Source organism: Carettochelys insculpta, chromosome 4, assembly GCF_033958435.1.
Source record: "Carettochelys insculpta isolate YL-2023 chromosome 4, ASM3395843v1, whole genome shotgun sequence".
NCBI classification, from domain to species: Eukaryota; Metazoa; Chordata; order Testudines; family Carettochelyidae; genus Carettochelys; species Carettochelys insculpta.
Genome location: NC_134140.1, coordinates 113,868,127 through 113,887,150, shown reverse-complemented (window position 1 = coordinate 113,887,150; position 19,024 = coordinate 113,868,127). Strand labels below are relative to the sequence as shown.

Below are 19,024 nucleotides of genomic sequence, written 5' to 3'. Positions count from 1 at the left end.
CAGCAAAAAAGCGTAAGTCTTCAGGAAAGATGTGGCAATGGGGAAAGGAAGCATTTGAGCAGCAATGTAAGCTTAAGCTTGAGCAGTGAGCTAAACTTCAGCTGTCTGTCTTGGAGAGTGAAAAAGGGCAAGCTCATGAAAGAGAAACTGCCAAGCTGTTACCGAACCAAACAGGGGCAATTTTGGTGGTTTGCAGGTCTGAAGCCCCTACAACAGGTGCCCTGTGAAGAGAGTTTAAAACCACCAAGCGAGGACAGAAATCTTCTAGCTTCTGGAAAGAAGCCACTGAGAGAACCAACTGAAGTGTTTTTTGGTTCCACTTTTAGGAAGGGGCATGGCAAGGGAACAGTAGGATTTAGTTGTCTGCTCAGCAAAGAGGAACCCTGACTGCAGACATTCCATTTTCAAAATTAAGTAGGAGGTAGGCAAGTGTTTCCAAGACAACGATCCAGCATTTCTGCTTCAGAAATTACCTTACACTTCAACCCATTTTTGCTGCCCCATTTACATGGCTTCCCATTTTTTAGAATAGAACAGTGAGCATTCAAAACACAACTGACTTTTGTTTCAACTAGTCATTTGCTCCATTACACCTCAACATTTTAAAAAAGTGCACACTGCTGTGACTTCAGTGCAGTCTGTCATAATCCTCAAATTGAGTAAATTATGTTTACTACATTATGCCTATGAAATCATGAAATATATTTTTGTGTGCACCAAGTTTCAGACTGGTGCCTTGTAAGAGGCAAGATCTACTTCTTCTTGGCCCTGTCTACACGAGCCCCAAACTTCGAAATGGCCACACAAATGGCCATTTCGAAGTTTACTAATGAAGTGCTGAAATGCATATTCAGCGCTTTTTTAGCATGCGGGCGGCTGCGGCACTTTGAAATTGACACGCCTCGCGTCTCATCCTGACAGGGCTCCTTTTCGAAAGGACCCCGCCTACTTGGAAGTCCCCTTATTCCCATCAGCTCATGGGAATAAGGGGACTTCGAAGTAGGTGGGGTCCTTTCGAAAAGAAGCCCCGTCGGGACGAGACGCGCCAATTTCGAAGTGCTGCGGCCACCTGCATGCTAATGAAGCGCTGAATATGCATTTCAGCTCTTCATTAGTAAACTTCGAAATGGCCATTTGCGTGGCCATTTCGAAGTTTGGGGCTCATGTAGATGTAGCCCTTTTGGACAAGGGAGTATGACACCCACAGAGTTAAATTAGCTGAACACAGCTTAAGAGGAGCTCTAGAGAGTCTTTGTGGAAAAAAAAGTTTCAGAACTATAAAGCTGTGCTGGTAGAATTATTTCTATGGCATATGTACTTCCTACATAAAAAAGGTTTGGTAATAATTATTAGGCTGTCCAGTCAGGTCAGACAGACACTAGTTATAAGTTTCAAATAAAGAGTCAACTTCCTGACCCATGCCCCTTGTTCCAGGCTCTTCTGCACACCCAGAACCAACGCGCTGTAAAACTGACCTGGGAAGATCTTATGCTAGCCTGAAGGCTTACACACTGGAGTATTTGCATAGAATAAGGCACATTGGTTGCTATGCATGAAATTGAAGCGTAAAGCCAGGTACCTCTTAAAAATTCAGGATATTAGACTCCACTTGGGAATTTTGGTTAGTGGCCACAGGTGCAGTTTAAACTTGCAGCAATTTCTAGCATTCTTCAACAACAGTACCTATCAACGAGTACAGTTTTTTCTTAATAAGCCGAAACCCAGGACTCAGAATCAGTGTACCTTTGCTGGCAGAAGCAAAACAAGCTTGGGTAAAGAAGAAGTCCCTGAAACTGGGCCAAGAGAAACAGTCCTGCTTGAACACAAGTGTCAGTTCAAAAGTAGGAACAACACTGGGATCACAGATAATCTTATCCAGCTTTTTACATAAATTTCCAATTTCTAAGTTGACATGGATAATGCCACCTCTCAAACCACAGGGCTCAGTTGAAGAAAGCCGCAATACATCTTGAGCTATTTTCTTGGTTAGTTTTTCTGGTATCAGAACCTTTGAGCAGTGAAGTTTGGTCTGCTTTGATTTGGACAGGCAGTTCTCCAACACTTTAACTAGACTCTGACAGGTTCTCTCCTCGAACACCACCTCAGTAAGGTTGGGTTCAGGCACAACGTAATCCCAGTAGTCAAAGTCTGCAGGAGAATCAATAATGAGAAGACATGAGGAGGAAGACACTGAGTAACATGCAAATAACTGGCAAGCAGCAGACAAACATCTGCTACTTTTCCTGAAGCATTGCTAGACAGTAAGCCAGCATGTTAGTATCAGCATAGTGCAATTTCATACATGAATGAGAATTAAAGCTACATTATTTGTGTTCCACCAACACCACTCTACAGACACTTGAAGGACAGATGAGCAAGTCACCCTTCTCTTGGTTACGCTGGTTGTTACTCTAGGCGTGCATCTACACTAGGAACTAACTTCAAAGGTTAGTCACTACTTCAAAGTAGCCAGCAGAGAGTCTACACACATTTTCCCCCAGCTTTGAAGTCCTTACTCCATTCCCAGGAACGGAGTAGTGCCCTGCTTTAAAGAAGGGTGTGTGTAGATGCCCAGCTTCGAAGTTAGCAAGTTTGAAGTTATTTTTGCAGTACAGACACAGCCTAGCTGTAAGAAAGTCATTTTCCATTAGGGAGAGGACTTCACAACCATTACTAATACTTATCACTGCAGGGGGATAAAAAGGTAGCCCGTCAGAAACACAAAGGACAAGTGACTGGCCCATTTGGTCATCCGCTTTCTAATGTGAAGAGTCTGTCATGTGGCAGATCACCGATGAGTGATTGTTTAGTACACATATGCAAGAAAATAGCTTGCTTGCTCGCTCATCCCAGTAAGTTACTGAAAGCTGCAAAGTATACTACAGGCACATTAGTAATATAAACAGATTTAGGCCAAAACAGTTACACTGTTCCATTAGTCAGAGCCCTATGAGCAAGTCAGGCTAAGCCATTGCAATTCTCACAGAACACCACCTACAAAAATTGGATCTGCCACTCAGTCATTCTGAAAAGTTTATTAGGATCATCTTTGCTGCTACTCTAGCTAGCCATGAAGTACTTTAATATTCCTGAAGTATTAGAGGTAGCCTACAACATTCTGCATTAGTTTCCACACTCACTTGTAATCATGAGCAAAACCTTTGCTCAGCCCCTGCCCTCCTTCCTTTATAAGGATCACTGCGCTAGCACATTAAAGTTATAACACCATTTGCAGATACCTCCCCCCCACCCATTTGCAACCTGACTTTTTAAAGGGGAAAAAAAGGCAGGGATGGGGGTGGGTGAACTGGGAAGGTCAAAGATACTCACCAGTTATGTTTGCATGGTGAAAGCCTTGGTGTATCAGTTCTGAAATGCATGCAGTGCTTTTACTGCTTAAGCTGCCAGTTGCAACCATTTTAAAAGCACACTTTAACCTCCAGCAGATCTTTATGCTCTCCTGGTTTACTGAAAGGGAAGCAAATGTTGCATACTTACAAACAAAACAAGTTGTCAAGAGACAACAGCATCAGCTCATAGCAACGTTGGGGGAACATTTGCTTGACAGATGAAAAATCGAGCTTAAGACTTTAGTTACAGGCTTCAACAGGCGTTGCCACGCCGTTTGTAGCTCACCCCTTGAATATTTTTCTGTGTCAGAGCGGAGCCTTTCCTTCCTCCTGAAAGGAGGCAGAGCTTTAAACTACAGGGAGAGCAAAGTTAAGGCACCTATCAATGAGACCAGCCCACCCGATTTCATCTTACCTGCTACGACGCGACAGAAGTACAATTACAGATTGTGTAGTTAAATAGCCGCTTTCAGCTGCAGGGCAGACCCACCCCCCAAAACAGGGCACACCAACCCCCTCAACAACTAGACACTTAGAGTCAATAGCAACACATCCCTCCTCCCTCACATCGCTCAGCCCACTGCAGCCCTCGGGCAGCAACAATTTATACGCACGTGTCAATCTCTCATTCCCCCACCTGTCCCCGCCCCTCCCTCTCCCCACCCCATTCGCAAGCCCAAGGCCGCGTTCTACTCGGCCAGAGCTTTCCGCTCTCATTGGCCGCGCCGAGCCCCCGCGGGGAGGGGCGCGAGGACAGGACTTCTCTAGTCCCTCTTGCGACAGAGAAGAGGCTGGGGAAGAGCGCCAGCTAATGATTGGTCAGTGGCAGTGTCAAAAAAGCCCCCAGGAGCTGGGAGAGCCGGAATGCCGATCACCTGACACATGCCACGCTCCGCTCCTGTCATTTAGCTGTGCTCACAGCTGTCCTGCAGCACATAGGGGCGGCATTAGCGGCTCCCACTACCTCCTTCCCTCCACAATAGTGAGGTCTGCAGCCAAAAACTAGAACGGTTATTTCGTTCGCTTTCTAAAGGTGCTTTGCATACATTTGCATAGTTTTCTATTAATATGCTAGGCACGTGCAGGAATTTCCCCAATGCCTCCGTGTCCCCTTTATTCCCTCGCCCATTGATCGCAGTTTTCTCTCGTTGCAGAGTGGGACTCGTGCAGCAGGTTTCTCCCGCAATGCGGAGAAGTTTTCAAGCTGCAGGATAATATTGTATTACTAACACGACCTGTTTTATTAATGCAGCAGCTGCTGGTTATGAATGGAGGGGGTGTCTCCTGTAGTATAGCTGTACAATAATACAGAAAGGGTCTGTAGAGCCTGATGTCCATCTCACCCTGGAATAAAATCAGAGAGGGAGCCGTGCTAGTTTATACACTATCAAAACAAAAAGCAGTCAAGTAGCACTTTAAAGACTAGCAAACTAGTTTATTAGGTGGTGAGCTTTTGTGGGACAGAATGGTCCAAAGAAGTGGGTCTGTCCCACGAAAGCTCACCACCTAATAAACTATTTTGCTAGTCTTTAAAGTGCTACTTGACTGCTTTTTGTTTGGAATAAAATCAGCATAACTCTACTAACTTCATGGGATTATGTGTAATTTACACCACTGCAAGGGGAGGCTCAGCCCTGTAGTGTTACAAGGAATATACATTTCTACTGGGCTTCCAAAGGGAGGATTTGGAAGAGCTATACAATCATGAATGAATGCGGCATGGAACCTCAAATAAGCTTCACTTGGGCAGAACTGGAATATTAGTTCCCAAATCGGTATTACCGGTATTCAGACACTTGCTGTTCAGATAAAAACACCAACGTTTGTGCAGAAAATTGTGCATGCGTGCGTGCGTGTGTGTGTGTTTGTTGTGGGGAGGGGTGGATGACAAGTTCATTTCTTTTGCAAGAGCTGTGTTTACTACAGGGCTGTAAATAGCTGTTGGTTCTTGGTACAGGACTTACTGTTACTCAATATACTTTCAAACAACAGGGAGCAAGTTGGAAGCTCAGTCTGAAAGCAGTTGGTTGACTGGCTCTTGGGTGTAGTGATGCTGTTCTGTATAAATTGGTCATTTTTTGTGCTTGTAATAAACCTCAAGGAAGGTGCGACTGCATCACCTCAGTCAACAGCTCCAAAATGCTGACTGCAGTTTAGAGCAAGGGAAGAGTTTTAAGGTGGGTGGGGATAGCTACTTCTTGTGTTTCCCTTATGCTCTCCCTACCACAACGAAAACAGTAAAAGTGGTAGCAGCAAATTTTAAATTGACTCCAGAAAAAAAAATCAAATTTACTCCAATTTTAATCCTTTTCTGCAGCTTTTTGCTGCTCTTTAAAGTCTGGTTAGCAGCAAACAAGCCCAAGGAAAAAACTTGAGCTGACACTCTGGGCCTTCTTCTCTCAGGCTTTGTGCCTCCTGTGCACATTCTTTGTGGGTGGCACTCTGGATGGCTGTGAATGACAACACAAGGCAGAGGAGAACCAGGCCTTCCACCTCTAACTCATGCTGTGAGCGAAGACAAAAATATCATTGTGGCTTAAGTGTTATCCCCAGCTCTGTTTTCTGTCCCCCCATTATACAAGATGGGTCCGGGGTGGTCCCTATTAGTATTAGTGCCATACGCAGCCAGCACTGGGCTCCCTGCTTCTGTGCAAGGGTCGGGGGAGCCAGAGGAAGGCTTGCAGAGGGCATGGGGGTTTCCAACTCTCCTGGAGCCAATGGACCAGGCACCATTTACTGCTCTAGCCTGTAGTTTGTCTGGTCCCAGACAGTTGTCAAAGCTTGTAGCAAGACAGAGAGCGGGGCTGACCCACAGACTCAGGCCAGCAACTAAGAGGAGCAAGGGTTAGTGTATACTGCCCTAGTAGGAGTTGGCAGATGAGGTGATGTTGGTTCTCCTTGTTTCCAGTTGCTACATTGTACTAAAAGAAGCAACACACTATTAGATATTTTCTAACAATCATTACAGCCATCCCACAAGTGCATTCTTTAACCAACGACCAAGCAACCTACCAGCCCCAAAAGAGGAACTCTATGTGGACTCCCCCTGATGGTCATAGTGAAAGTCTGGATTTCTACGTACAATACTTCCGCAAACGTGCTCAGACTGACATTATATGCAAACAATGCCAAATGAGACACAATCTCGACTATGTTGAACTCTACGCTGTCCAGAGTCTCAAAAATAACCCAGACATTATAATCAAACCAGCTGACAATGGGGGTTATCATGAATAAGTCAGACTATGAACAGGAGGCAGCCAGACAACTCTCCAACACCACATTTTACAGACCTCTGTCCTCTGATCCCACTTTGGAATTCCAAAAGAAATTACAACTACTTAAGGAACTCCCTGCTGCTACTTGAGACCTTATTGACTCAGCCACACCATCTGAGCCCCATCCTGGATTATTCTATTTACTTCCCAAAATCCACAACCCTGGGAACCCAGGATGACCCATCATTGCGGGTATTGGCACCCGTACCACCGGACTATCCAGTTATGTGGACTCTCTCCTCAAACCCTATGCTACGAATACTCCCAGCTATCTCCGAGATACCACTGACTTCTTGAGGAAATTACAAAACATCGAAAAAGGGCCTGACAACACCATCCTAGCCACGATGGATGTAGAGGCTCTGTACACTAATACTCCCCATGAAGATGGATTGCAAACGATCAGGAATACCATCCCTGATATCAACACAGCCAGTCTGGTGTCTGACCTCTTCAACTTTGTTCTCACCCACAATTATTTCTGATTTGGGGACAATTTAAACTTCCAGATTAGTAGAACTGCTGTGGGCACCCACATGGCCCCACAATATGCTAATATATTTATGGCTGACCTGGAACAACGATTCCTCAGCTCTCGTCCCCTATTACCCCTCCTTCCACTTAAGATACATTGATGACATCTTTATGTTTTGGACCCATGGCATAGAGACTCTAGAGGAATTCCACAGAGACTTCAACAATGTGCACCCCACCATCAACTTATGCCTTGATTACTCCACACGAGAGATACAGTTCCTGGACCCTACTGGAAACCCCCGATCGCTATACTTACCTACACGCTTCTAGTTTCCATCCTGCACACAACTAGATCCATGGTTTACAGTCAAGCCCTTAGGTACAATCGTATTTGCTCTGATCCTACTGGCAGAGACCAAAAACTACAAGATCTTTACCAAATATTTGTCAACCTGAATTACCCACCAGGAGAAATATAAAAACAAATCGACAGGGCCAGATGAATACCCAGAGACCAGCTACTCCAAGATAGGCCCCCAAAAGCCAAGAACAGAACACCGCTGGTCATCACCTACAGCCCCCAACTCAAACCACTGCAACGAATTATTAACGACCTACAACCTATCCCTAATCAGGACGCCACACTCCAGAAGGCCCTAGGAGACAGGCCTGTTCTCTCCTACAGACAACCTCCCAACCTTATGAGGATTCTTACCAACAGCCACAGTCTATACCACAGGAACACCAGTCCTGGGACTTTTCCTTGCAACAAAGCCTGCTGCCAGCTCTGTCCACATATCTGTTCTGGGGAAACCTTCACTGGACCTAACCAGGTTAGTCACAGAATCACGGGCACATTTTCGTGTTCCTTAACTAACGTCATATATGCCATCATGTGCCAACAATGCCCAGATGCTTTGTATATTGGACAGACTTCAACCGCTCTTAGACAAAGAGTTAATGAGCTCAAAACAAACATAAAAATACTCCTGATCCACAAACCAGTCAGCTGACATTTTAATGGAGTGGGCCATTCTGTTCATGACTTAAGAGTTTGCGTCTTACTGAAGAGGAATTTTCACACTACTTTGGAAAGAGAGGCTGCTGAACTCTCTTTTATATTCAAATTTGACACATTAACATGTGGTTTGAACTGGAAAGCGAATTTTCTGGGTCATTATAGGGGCTCTTTTGCAAACTTGGCTTCCTCAAATTCTTGACAACCCCACCCCCCGCCCCTCTGCTCTCTGATTTGCTCACCTTGATAATTTTTTTTTCTGATTTGTCAACCTTGATTACTATTTTTGTTCTCTGTGCCTTAAATATTGAGTCTGTTCTGGTCTGGTTATGGTCTGAAGAAGTGGGTCTGTCCCACGAAAGCTCACCTAATAAACTATTTTGCTAGTCTTTAAAGTCCTACTTTACTGGTTTTTTTTGTTTTAACCAACGGGGGTGAGGGTGGTCCGTCAAACCAGGCAAGGGCAAGGACATGTTCACAAGAGACTCTCTGTTAAGGTATGGTTCAGTTTATTACGAAAATGATTGAGAGCTCCTGCTGTAATGGTCTAGCCCTATAACGGCTAATGGAGACTCTCCTATTGTTTGGGTAGCAGAGCTACTCTTTCAGAATCTTTCCTTACACTCACCCTGCTACCAGTTGTTTTAAATGCCAGCAGGATGGATTCCTCAGAGAGAATTTATCAGGGAAAACAAAAATGCAAGAGGGTATTTTAGAGCACCTTATTCACCTGAGTCAGTGAATATGTACTGCAACTGGGGAAAGATAAAAATACAGATTCCCGACAAGTCAGAGACAGTGTTCTATGTCATATCCTACTTTAAAAAATGTTCAGTTAGTTTGTCAGGTCAGCGATTCATTAATTAAAACTTCTCATTCATCAAGAATCGTTTGGATTGATCGCTGACTGGAACAGCTCCAAAAGAATGAAAATTATTAGTTTGTGGCTCATTAACCTGATGGATTACTGTTAATCTGGCAGCCACCTATGCATAAGAAAGAGTCTATTCTCCTTTCAGTTGTGAGAATAGACATCTCATTCTCAACCCTAAGCACTCTCTCTAAAATTGTTTGTCACAATAACTGCAGCCACTGAACAGTAAACCTATTTCTAACAGAAAGAACTGTTTTCTTTGGGGATTTCCAACTGTATTACAGAGAAATTAGACTGAAGAAAAATGCTAAACTGAAGCAGATTTTATTAGTGTAAACATTCGTACTGCCCCCTTTGTTCTGAGGGTGAAAATGAAGTGATTTGGTAAACAGTCCTACTGCTATTTGCATAAACACCAACAATATTTGCTCCACTACTGTTCTGGCTGAAAGATGAACAGGCTCTAGTTTCCAGATAGAAAAAAATGCAAGGAAAGAATTCCAGAACTTGCACAGATGAACTGGCTGTTTTGCCTTTCAATAGAATGAAACCTCAGAGAAAGTGACAAAAGCAACTACCATATTACTGAAAAAAGTTATTCTAGAAAAACCCTGCAGTGTAGACATAGCCTTAGAAATGGCGAGCATTACCAGAGGGTCTTTGCCTGCATAAGGGATACAGGTAGGAAACACCAGTTAACTCTAAGTGACGTATCTATCCACACAACCACAAGCTTAATTTTGCTCCTACTGAAGTGCAGGAGAATTTTGCCGTGGATTTCAAAGGATCAGGATCAGGATCAGGATCAGGATCATTTTGAGTAATGTGTCTTTTTAGCAACCAATAATTTATAAAGCCAAATGCTGCTTTTTCTACTCCATTTTAAATCTTATTATATCCCAACTGCCTGTACTAGTTACATAAGAATGGCCATCCTAGGTCAGACCAAAGGTCCATCTAGCCCAGTATCCTGTCTGCTGTCAGTGGCCAATGCCAGATGTTCCAGAGACAGTGAACCAAACAGGTAACAATCTCTGTCTTGCCATCCATCTCCAGCCTCTGAAAAACAGAGGCCAGGGACACCATTCCTTATCCATCCTGGCTAATAGCCATTAATGGACCTAAACTCCATGAATTTATCTAGCTCTTTTTTAAACTGTTATAGCCCTAGCCTTCACAGCCTCCTCTGGCAAGGAGTTCATTCACAGGTTGTGCGCTGCATGAAGAAGAATTTCCTTTTATTTGTTTTAAACCTGCAGCCCATTAATTTCATTTGGTGTCCCCTAGTTCTTATATTATGAGGACAAATAAATAATTTTTCCTTGTTCACTTTCTCCACTCCACTCATATTTATATATTCCCCCCTTAGTCTCTTGCCATGTGAGAGCCTGACTTTTGAATCTGGCCTTTCTAGGAATTTAACTGATGGGGACTGATGTCCAAGACTGATGCCCAAGATGTCCACGGGAGTAGGCGTTAATAATTAGGCACTGATTATTAGTAAAGTAGCACCACACCATAGATTTTTAAGACTTAAGTACCATTTCCAAAATCCATACATACTATGTGAGGTAAGTGGATTTTTAAAGTTAATTTAATTAAAATGAATGATGCCAAACTGGCACGACAAATTAATTGTTGATGTAAGTAAATGCCACTCCATTGATTTCACTGGAATTACACCTGTTAAAGTGGAGAATTTGGACCTCTCAGTGTGCAACACAGAGTTAGGGATCTTCAGCCAATTAAGTCAAAATGAGAATTATCTTTTGGGTTTATTTATCTTACTATTTTTCTTTCAGAATAGGAAAAGAGCATTCCAGGTGGTTTCTCAGAGATTATGGCACTTCTTGGGCATCTGCAGTTAACAGTCATCATTTCTGACAATACGTTGAGGATGTGCAATAATCCTTCCTGACTACACTGCCTCAGGGTGTTTTATCACTGAATTACTCTCAAGCCCTTCTGGCCAATGAAATGTGGCTTATACAGGCATCTGAAAATGAGTTACAATACAAAACCAATCTTGCTGGAAAACATACATTTTTGCTAGTGATCACAACTGCTTTATGATTCTGAGCTCAGAAGTGGTTTCCATAGAGATTCCATACTTCAAAATAATTTTTGCCAAACACAGTGCAAAACATCACACAATATCTGTCTTCACAGAGCATAATTTAAGGAATGTTTCTCAGCTATTTTTTTTTATAGTACACCTTTTAAAAAAATTATAAGTACCTCCAGACTTATCTCGTGTACACCTAAAGGTACGCGTACCACCAGTTGAGAAACTTAGTCCTAAAGTAATCTAAGGTCTTGAAACAAGTGCCATCCAACCTTTCCAGAGTATTGTATCCTTTTCAGGAGTCAGATTTGTTTTGCATATTACCAAGTTACACCTCACTTAAAAACTACTTACTTACAAAAACATGTGAACACATCACGGAAGACTATTACTTCAAACTTGCTGACTTTCTCCCATCATATTGTCAAACAAAAATATTGTACATACATTTCAGCATAAGGCAGATGAAGCAATAGCAACAAGTCATTGTCTGAATGAACTTTTAGCTTGTACTGGCTTTACTGGCTTTATGAAGCCTGTTTTAAAACTAGGCAAATATCTAGATGAGTTGGTGTACCCCAGAGAAGACTTCCATGCACCCCCATGGGTTTTTGTACTGCTGTTTGAGAAACACTGGTTTAGGGCATATGAATGTTCTGGTGTGAAGCCTTATGCATGCAAAAAGTTCATCTGTCAAACATGCACATTTATACACATTTGGGTACTGCACTTTTTTTTTTTTTTTTTTTAAAACATGCTTTGCTCTGTTGATAGAAATATTACTCATCTTCATTTTTCAGCGCTCTGAGAAGACATTTGGACACCTTACAAGTACGTGCTGCATCTAAAGTACCATTTGACAGAATTATAGAGATGAAAGATTATGGAGACATTTTATGTAATCTAGGATAACCTCACTTCTTCCCCAACTCCCCACTAAAGGAGGACTAAGCCAAGGAGGACTACTTGTCCAATCCTGTGTTACATTTTTCTGATGATCTACCGTTGTCCTGAGAAGAATTAGAGAAAAGTATTCTAATGCCAACAGGCTGTCCTGTGGTTTAAAGAATTAAAAATTGGAAGGCACTGGGTGAACACCTGTCTGCAGTGAAGCTACAGGAGTTTTGTTGTTGTCTTCTCTGGAGTTAGGACTTTACCCAGTGACCTTAATCTTAATAAACTGAATTTGTTAGTAGTGTTTCAGAATTGGTTACAAAACAAAAGCACAATGCCAGATGTTCCTTCCAAGCACCTGATCTGTCCATAACAATGGATTTCAAAGAACTATTTTAAATTGGGCTTAAACTGCAGCAGGGAGGTTTACGTTGGACATTAGGAAAAAGTTCCTAACTGTCAGGGTGTTAAAACACTGGGATAAAATTGCCTAGGGAGGTTGTGGAATCTCCATCTCTGAAGATATTTAAGAACAGGTTAGATAGATGTCTATCAGGGATGGTCTAGACATTACTTGGTCCTGCCATGAGGGCATAGGGCTGGCCTCAATGACCTCTCAAGGTCCCTTCCAGTTCTAGCATTCTATAATTGATGATAGGCTGCCATAAGCATCCACATTTGATGCCTTTGCTGGGAACAAAACCTCTCCCTGACTTTATCCTGTGTTGATAATTATTCTAAATCTGAATTTGACCAAGAATTCTAGAGTAACACTATACCCCTTAGGTCAAGTACCACACAATGTTCAATAGCCACAAGTGATTAGGAACATAGTTTTACACCTCAGCTTTGTCATCAACGTCTCTAAAGTACTGTATGTCAGGTGAAGTCAATGGAGCTATAAAACTGTATACCAGCTGAAAACCAGGCCATTCCTTGAGAAAGTGGTATGTCTGGTAGTACTGCGCAGCATGCATCCCAATTACATCTCTGAGATTTGTAGTATAAAGGAGTATTATAAGCCTTCTCTTACAGATGGGGAAACTGAGGCAGAGAAGGTAGTGATTGACCATGGCTGTTGGGTGAGCCAGTGACAGAATGGACAATTGAATTCAGGAGTTCTTGATTTCCAACATACCTTCGAACATGGGTGGTCAATAAAAAAGCAGCTGCTTGCCAGGGTTAGTCCCTGGTGGGCTGCCACTGCTGCCATATTTCCCTGCACCTCTGCAGGGATTGGGTGATCACAGCTCTCATTAGCCATGTATCGCCATTCGAGGTCAATGGGAACATCAGGAAGCAGCATGAACTGGGGCACTGCTTCCCGCTGCTCCCATTGCCGGCAAACAGCAGTCCGCGGCCAATAAGAGCTGCAATCACATGATATTTGTGGAGTCTCAGGTAAATATAGACCTGGGGGTCTGCCAGGGACTAACCCTGGTAGACCGGATCCAGCCAACAGGCCGATATTTGCACATACCTGCCTCAGAGACGATCAAAACCCAGATCAGAGACAAAGACCTACAATGAGAGTGACAAAAAATTATTAATGCAGGAAACGTACAATGATGTGTGATTCAGTTTGTTAGTGTAAACACATGTAAAGGTAGACTTGTATTTGGGAACAAAACCTGAAATGGTAATGCTATTTACAGGATACATTGTCACATGCCTTTTTGAGCTCCTCCACTTTTATAAAAATGTTGCATTACAATATTCACCCCTCCCTCCAAAAAACACTCCATTATCAATATTGTAACATGGTGTCGTGGTATTTTGGGCCAGCCAATCAGGATAATTTATCAGCAGAATGTTACATTTCCTTCTCCTGTTAGGACTCATAGAAATCTTGGACTTCTTAAAGTCAATGGCAAAACTCCCACTGACTTCAATGAAGCCAGGCTTTAATCCAGGGACTGTGACTGAAAGTGTGGCTATGTGAAAAAAGGAAAAGGACATGCTTGTTACATGGACACCTAAGCTGTGAAAAACTACATAAGCAAAGATGGTTGCAAGTTTGTAACTTCTGCATGGGATTCCCTGTTTTTTTCCACTGGCACCTATAATTCTGATGTAGCAGATAGTTAAGCCTCTTATTAATGATTGTATAGTCTGAAGAAATTGTTGATCATTAAACAGAGCAATTCAAATATTGAAAGGTGATGGCATCAGAATTCATGTGTCAGCTAATATTTCACTCTGTTTTAATCTCCAGAGTTACTCATATACGATGCCAAATGGAATCAGAGAGTGGGAGAGACAGAGGTATATATCTTACAACTGCTGCTTCTGCTTAAGCATGATTGGATGACAGAATATGCCATCTTCAGCAGTAAGCACAGACACATTTTCAGTGTCTGCTCAACCCCATGCTAGGGATGCTGTGTACATGAGCAACCACTGAAAGCAGGCTCCCTTCCCCATCAGCCCTTTGGAGCCAGGATGCGGCATTCAAAATGTGTCCCAGCTCCAACACATTCCCACCCTCCTGCTTGCCACATCAGGGAGTTAGGATGGGCTCCTGGCCAGCTCGTTTGGGCCAGGAAGCAGCATTTCAGCTGCCTCTCAGCATGAATGGGGTCCTGCAGCATCAGTATTTCCCCTGATCTTGGCACTGTAAAGAGCCACCACAGGGGAAAAATTGACAAACTGTGCACCAGCTGGGACTCAGGCAGCCTTGCTGCTTAAGCCTTAGCTGGCCCGGGATTGTCAGTTCCCCCACCCACCACAGAGTGGCTCTGCAAAGAGCCTAAGTGAGGGGAAATTGACAAAATTTTATGGCACATTTGGACAATTCTCATGGCACACTGGTTGCAACCCACTGGTCAAATCAAGTGAAATAAGTTGCTTACAGAGACCATTGAATTATCATTTAAAATAAGTCTTTTGCAATCACCGTAGAAAGGGCTGCAGAATTTAGATTTAGAAATTGAATAAAGTTATGTGTATTGTCAGCTCTCTCAGCATTGCTGCAACGAGGCTGCTGCCATATGAGAAGGGATGGGGCCGGTGGGTGGGTGGGTGGGGGGGGGAATGTTATAAAATAAGTCCAGTGTTTGAATGGTGTGAAGAACAACATAGATGAAGTGGCATAAAGGTCTAGTGCAGTTCAGTCATCTAGGCAGGATATGATATTTGGCAAGACATAAGAGAGAAGGTGATATAGTTTGTACAGTATATTTATACTCCAGTGCATGAAAAGCACAACACATCTGCTTCTGTTCCTACCCAGGTCAATGGGCACACTTCTACAGATTTTAGTGGGAGCGTCTGCAAAACTACCCATAGCTGTGAGTGTCTGAGCACAGGCTTATACAATACCTGTAAAAATAGCCATGTAGACAGTCTCACTTCGAATTTTGAAACCTAACTCCCCTCCTGTGTGTCAAAACCCCACACTCTTGCCCAAGCAGGGAGGTCTGCCCAGCTATTTTTATCTCCATTGTGTGAGCCTGGGTCTGTAGAGTAGGCTTTGAGGCTTGCCGCGTTGTATTTTTTAGCTGTGTAGTGTAGTTAGATACCATTACCAATGTGGTGCTCTGGCATCTGTTCTGCTTCCTTCTGCGTTAACCTTTTGGCTGCGTTCATGTGCTTTCTTAGGAATGCAGCGCAGGCTTTTCAGTGAGCCCACACTGCAGGCTTCTAAGAGCCCTCAATAACCACAAATTAGATAAGGTACAAAGGCACTGAAACTAGATTTATTGTGAAATGACACATAGGCTTTAACACCCTGGATGTCTGAATTAAATGTCAACAGTTTTATGTGAGTACATGCGTACACCCTAACAATGAATGCAGACTTCCTAAGCAAATAGAATATTCCACTCTCCCTTTAGCTGGTCAACATCCCCTTTCTAAGCAACACTTTTATACACAAGTGCAAACAAATTATGAATCTAAGGCTGCATCATTCCCAAAAATTAGTTTTCCATGTCTTAACTGGCTTCCAGAAGGTGGCACGAAATTAGGCTTTAAGATGAGTCAAAGACATTCTTATGCCTGTTTGTCTTTATTCTTTTCTTAACAAAGAAAAATTAAGATTTTTTGAATCAGGTAATTAGAATTATATTGAAGTCTCTATTTTGCCTTTTTGAATGATTGCAGATTTAGTGCACTGGCAGCAAGTTGCTATGGATTCTCATTTAATGATGTGATTCCAACTCTGTCATAAATACATTAGACAGTTATTTAATAGTCATACAGACCTGGGGCTGAATTGCTGAGTGTTTCTTAGGTCTGACCTAATATTTTGATTTATGAAGTGTATTTTTTTTTGAAAAAAAAAGTACATTAGTTCCTGAAGCTGGACAAAATCTTTTTATTGTCATCTCTACTAGAGTACTGTTTTCTTTATAATGTAGAGTTTGGAGAACTGTAGGCATCTTATATGAAGAATTCATCATTTCCATAAAGGTTAAGATCAGATTGTGGTATATATAATGTAGTAGTGGGTAACCTGTACCCCGCTGGTCACATGCAGCCCATCAGGGTTCTATGTGTGGGCCATGAGACATTTTGCTTACTGTTGCCTACATATCGTGTTGCCAGATTCTGCTGGTTTTCATCTACATGTTTTTTTTTCTACCAGTGTTACTAAAGTGATGCAAGTAAAGTAAGGCACATGAAGTGAGGTGCATGCTGATTGCACAGACCATTGACTACAAGATCCATGCATCCACTCAGCACACCCAGCAATTTACAGGCATCCAAGCAAAGTTAGCAGAACTACCCTGTCCTGGGAGACAATTCTGGTAAGGACTATCTTGTGGCCCACTGAGATAAGTGAGGGCTGGCCCACTTACTAGACTTGGTTGCCCATCACTAGTGTAATGGAACAATAGGCAACCAACTTAGGTTATGTCTAGATGAAAGGGTTTGTCGACAAAATGGCCATTTTGTCAACAAAACTCATGGAGCACCCCAATTGCCAAGCACATCCTTCTGATGGTAAATTGACAGAACGCAGTGATTTTGTTGACTGCTGTACCCTGCTTGCCACACGGAAGAATGCCTTTGTCGACGGATCTGTTGACAAAATGCCAGTCTGGATGTTCAGGGGCAGTGGGCCTTCTGTCAACAGAAAAGGCCTCCAGAACACTGCACAACCCTATCTGATGTGGTTTCGGGTGGCCATTTTGCTGATAGAGTGGCTGAGCAGTCTGGCTTCCCTCTGTTGACACAGCAGATCACTCTGCCAACAGAAGTTTTGTCACCAGATATCTCCCGACAGTAAATTCTGCCAACAAATCCCTGTAATCTAGACACAGCCTTACTGTGGTTTGAGTTGACTTTTTGTCATGCTTAATTTTTTACATATATTCTGATTTTCATACTAGAGAGACTTATCCACTTATTGAGTTGGTGGAAAGTGGACTTATCCCTTTATAATTCAGGGCTAGTCTATATGCTAGTGCAGTCATGCAATTGCATTGCTGTAACATGTCGGGTGAAAATGCTCCCAGCATAGTAAAACCAACTTTCTGGAAAGCACTAGCTATGTTGGCAGGATATGGTCTCCTGGGCTACGTTTGCACTAGCCAAAAACTTCAAAATGGCCATGCAAATGGCCATTTCGAAGTTTACTAATGAAGCACTGAAATACATGTTCAGCGCCTCATTAGCATGCGGGCGGCCGCGGCACTTCGAAATTGATGTGGCTTGCTGCCGTGTGGCTCATCCAGATGGGGCTCCTTTTCAAAAGGACCCCGGCAACTTCGAAGTCCCCTTATTCCCATGAGCAGATAGGAATAAGGGGGCTTCGAAGTACCCGGGGTCCTTTCGAAAAAGAGCCCCGTCTGGACAAGCTGCATCAATTTCAAAGTGCCGCGGCCACCTGCATGCTAATGAGGCGCTGAATATATATTTCAGCGCTTCAATAGTAAACTTCAAAATGGCCATTTGCATGGCCATTTCGAAGTTTTTGGCTAGTGTAGATACAGCCCTGCTGACATAGTGCTGTCCACACCAGCATGGGAGTTGGTGTAGTTCAGTGTTTCTCAACCTTTTTTTAAATAAAGTACCCCTTTTAAACATTATAAGTACTCCACCAAGACTGCTGTCATGTACCCCTAAAGGTACACGTACCACCTGTTGAGAAACATGATCCTAAGGTAATCTGAGGTCTTGAAACAAGTGCCATTCAACCTTTCCTGATTACTGTGCCCTTTTCAGGAGTCAGATTTGTTTTGCATAGCACCAAGTCACATCTCACTTAAAAACTATTTACTTACAAAAACATGCAAACACATAATAGAAGACTATTCCTGCAAACTTGCTGACTTTCTACCATCTTAGCTGCGTCTACACGTGCACGCTACTTCGAAGTAGCGGCAGTAACTTCGAAATAGCGCCCGTCACGTCTACACATGTTGGGCGCTATTTCGAAGTTGAAATCGACGTTAGGCGGCGAGACGTCGAAGTCGCTAACCCCATGAGGGGATGGGAATAGCGCCCTACTTCGACGTTCAACATCGAAGTAGGGACGTGTAGACGATCCGCGTCCCGCAACATCGAAATAGCGGGGTCCTCCATGGCGGCCATCAGCTGGGGGGTTGAGAGATACTCTCTCTCCAGCCCTTGCGGGGCTCTGTGGTCACCGTGGGCAGCAGCCCTTAGCCCAGGGCTTCTGGCTGCTGCTGCTGCAGCTGGGGGTCCGTGCTGCATATACAGGGTCTGCAACTAGTTGTTGGCTCTGTGTATCTTGCACTGTTTAATGAAAGTGTGTCTGGGAGGGGCCCTTTAAGGGAGCGACTTGCTGTTGAGTCCGCCCCGTGACCCTGTCTGCAGCTGTGCCTGGCTCCCTTATTTCGATGTGTGCTACTTTGGCGTGTAGACGTTCCCTCGCTGTGCCTATTTCGATGTTGGGCTGAGCAACGTCGAAGTTGAACATCGACGTTGCCAGCCCTGGAGGACGTGTAGACGTTATTCATCGAAATAGCCTATTTCGATGTCGCAACATCGAAATAAGCTATTTCGAAGTTGGGTGCACGTGTAGACGTAGCCATTGTGGGATACATATGCAGCACTGTTGGAGGTCAATAAAGTCTATTAATAGACATGGTGTTTCCA

General features: G+C 43.3%; 1 protein-coding gene across 2 annotated transcripts; it reads right to left on the bottom strand.

Annotated features, from left to right (window-relative positions):
- Positions 1-1,094: 1,094 nt before the first annotated feature.
- DDIT4L (DNA damage inducible transcript 4 like) lies at positions 1,095-3,905 on the bottom strand. 2 transcript variants are annotated; one of them, XM_074993520.1, is made up of 4 exons: positions 3,766-3,833; positions 3,637-3,680; positions 3,331-3,468; positions 1,095-2,148 (listed from the first exon to the last, which is right to left on the bottom strand). In XM_074993520.1, exons 3-4 carry the CDS (start codon positions 3,416-3,418, stop codon positions 1,661-1,663), a joined length of 576 nt encoding a protein of 191 aa, XP_074849621.1. In that variant the 5' UTR covers positions 3,419-3,468; positions 3,637-3,680; positions 3,766-3,833; the 3' UTR covers positions 1,095-1,660. The 2 variants fall into 2 exon arrangements, with proteins under 2 accessions (XP_074849621.1, XP_074849620.1); XM_074993519.1 differs by lacking the exon at positions 3,637-3,680 and having other exon boundaries at positions 1,096-2,148; positions 3,766-3,905.
- Between the last annotated feature and the right edge of the window lie 15,119 nt (positions 3,906-19,024).

What these genes read in the sequence shown, in the direction of transcription:
- DDIT4L (XM_074993519.1), bottom strand. Translation starts at nt 3,418, where the DNA reads ATGGTTGCAACTGGCAGCTTAAGCAGTAAAAGCACTGCATGCATTTCA. An exon ending in TCACCATGCAAACATAACTG is followed by an intron (nt 2,149 to 3,330) that starts GTGAGTATCTTT and finishes ATTCTCCTGCAG; the next exon opens with ACTTTGACTACTGGGATTAC.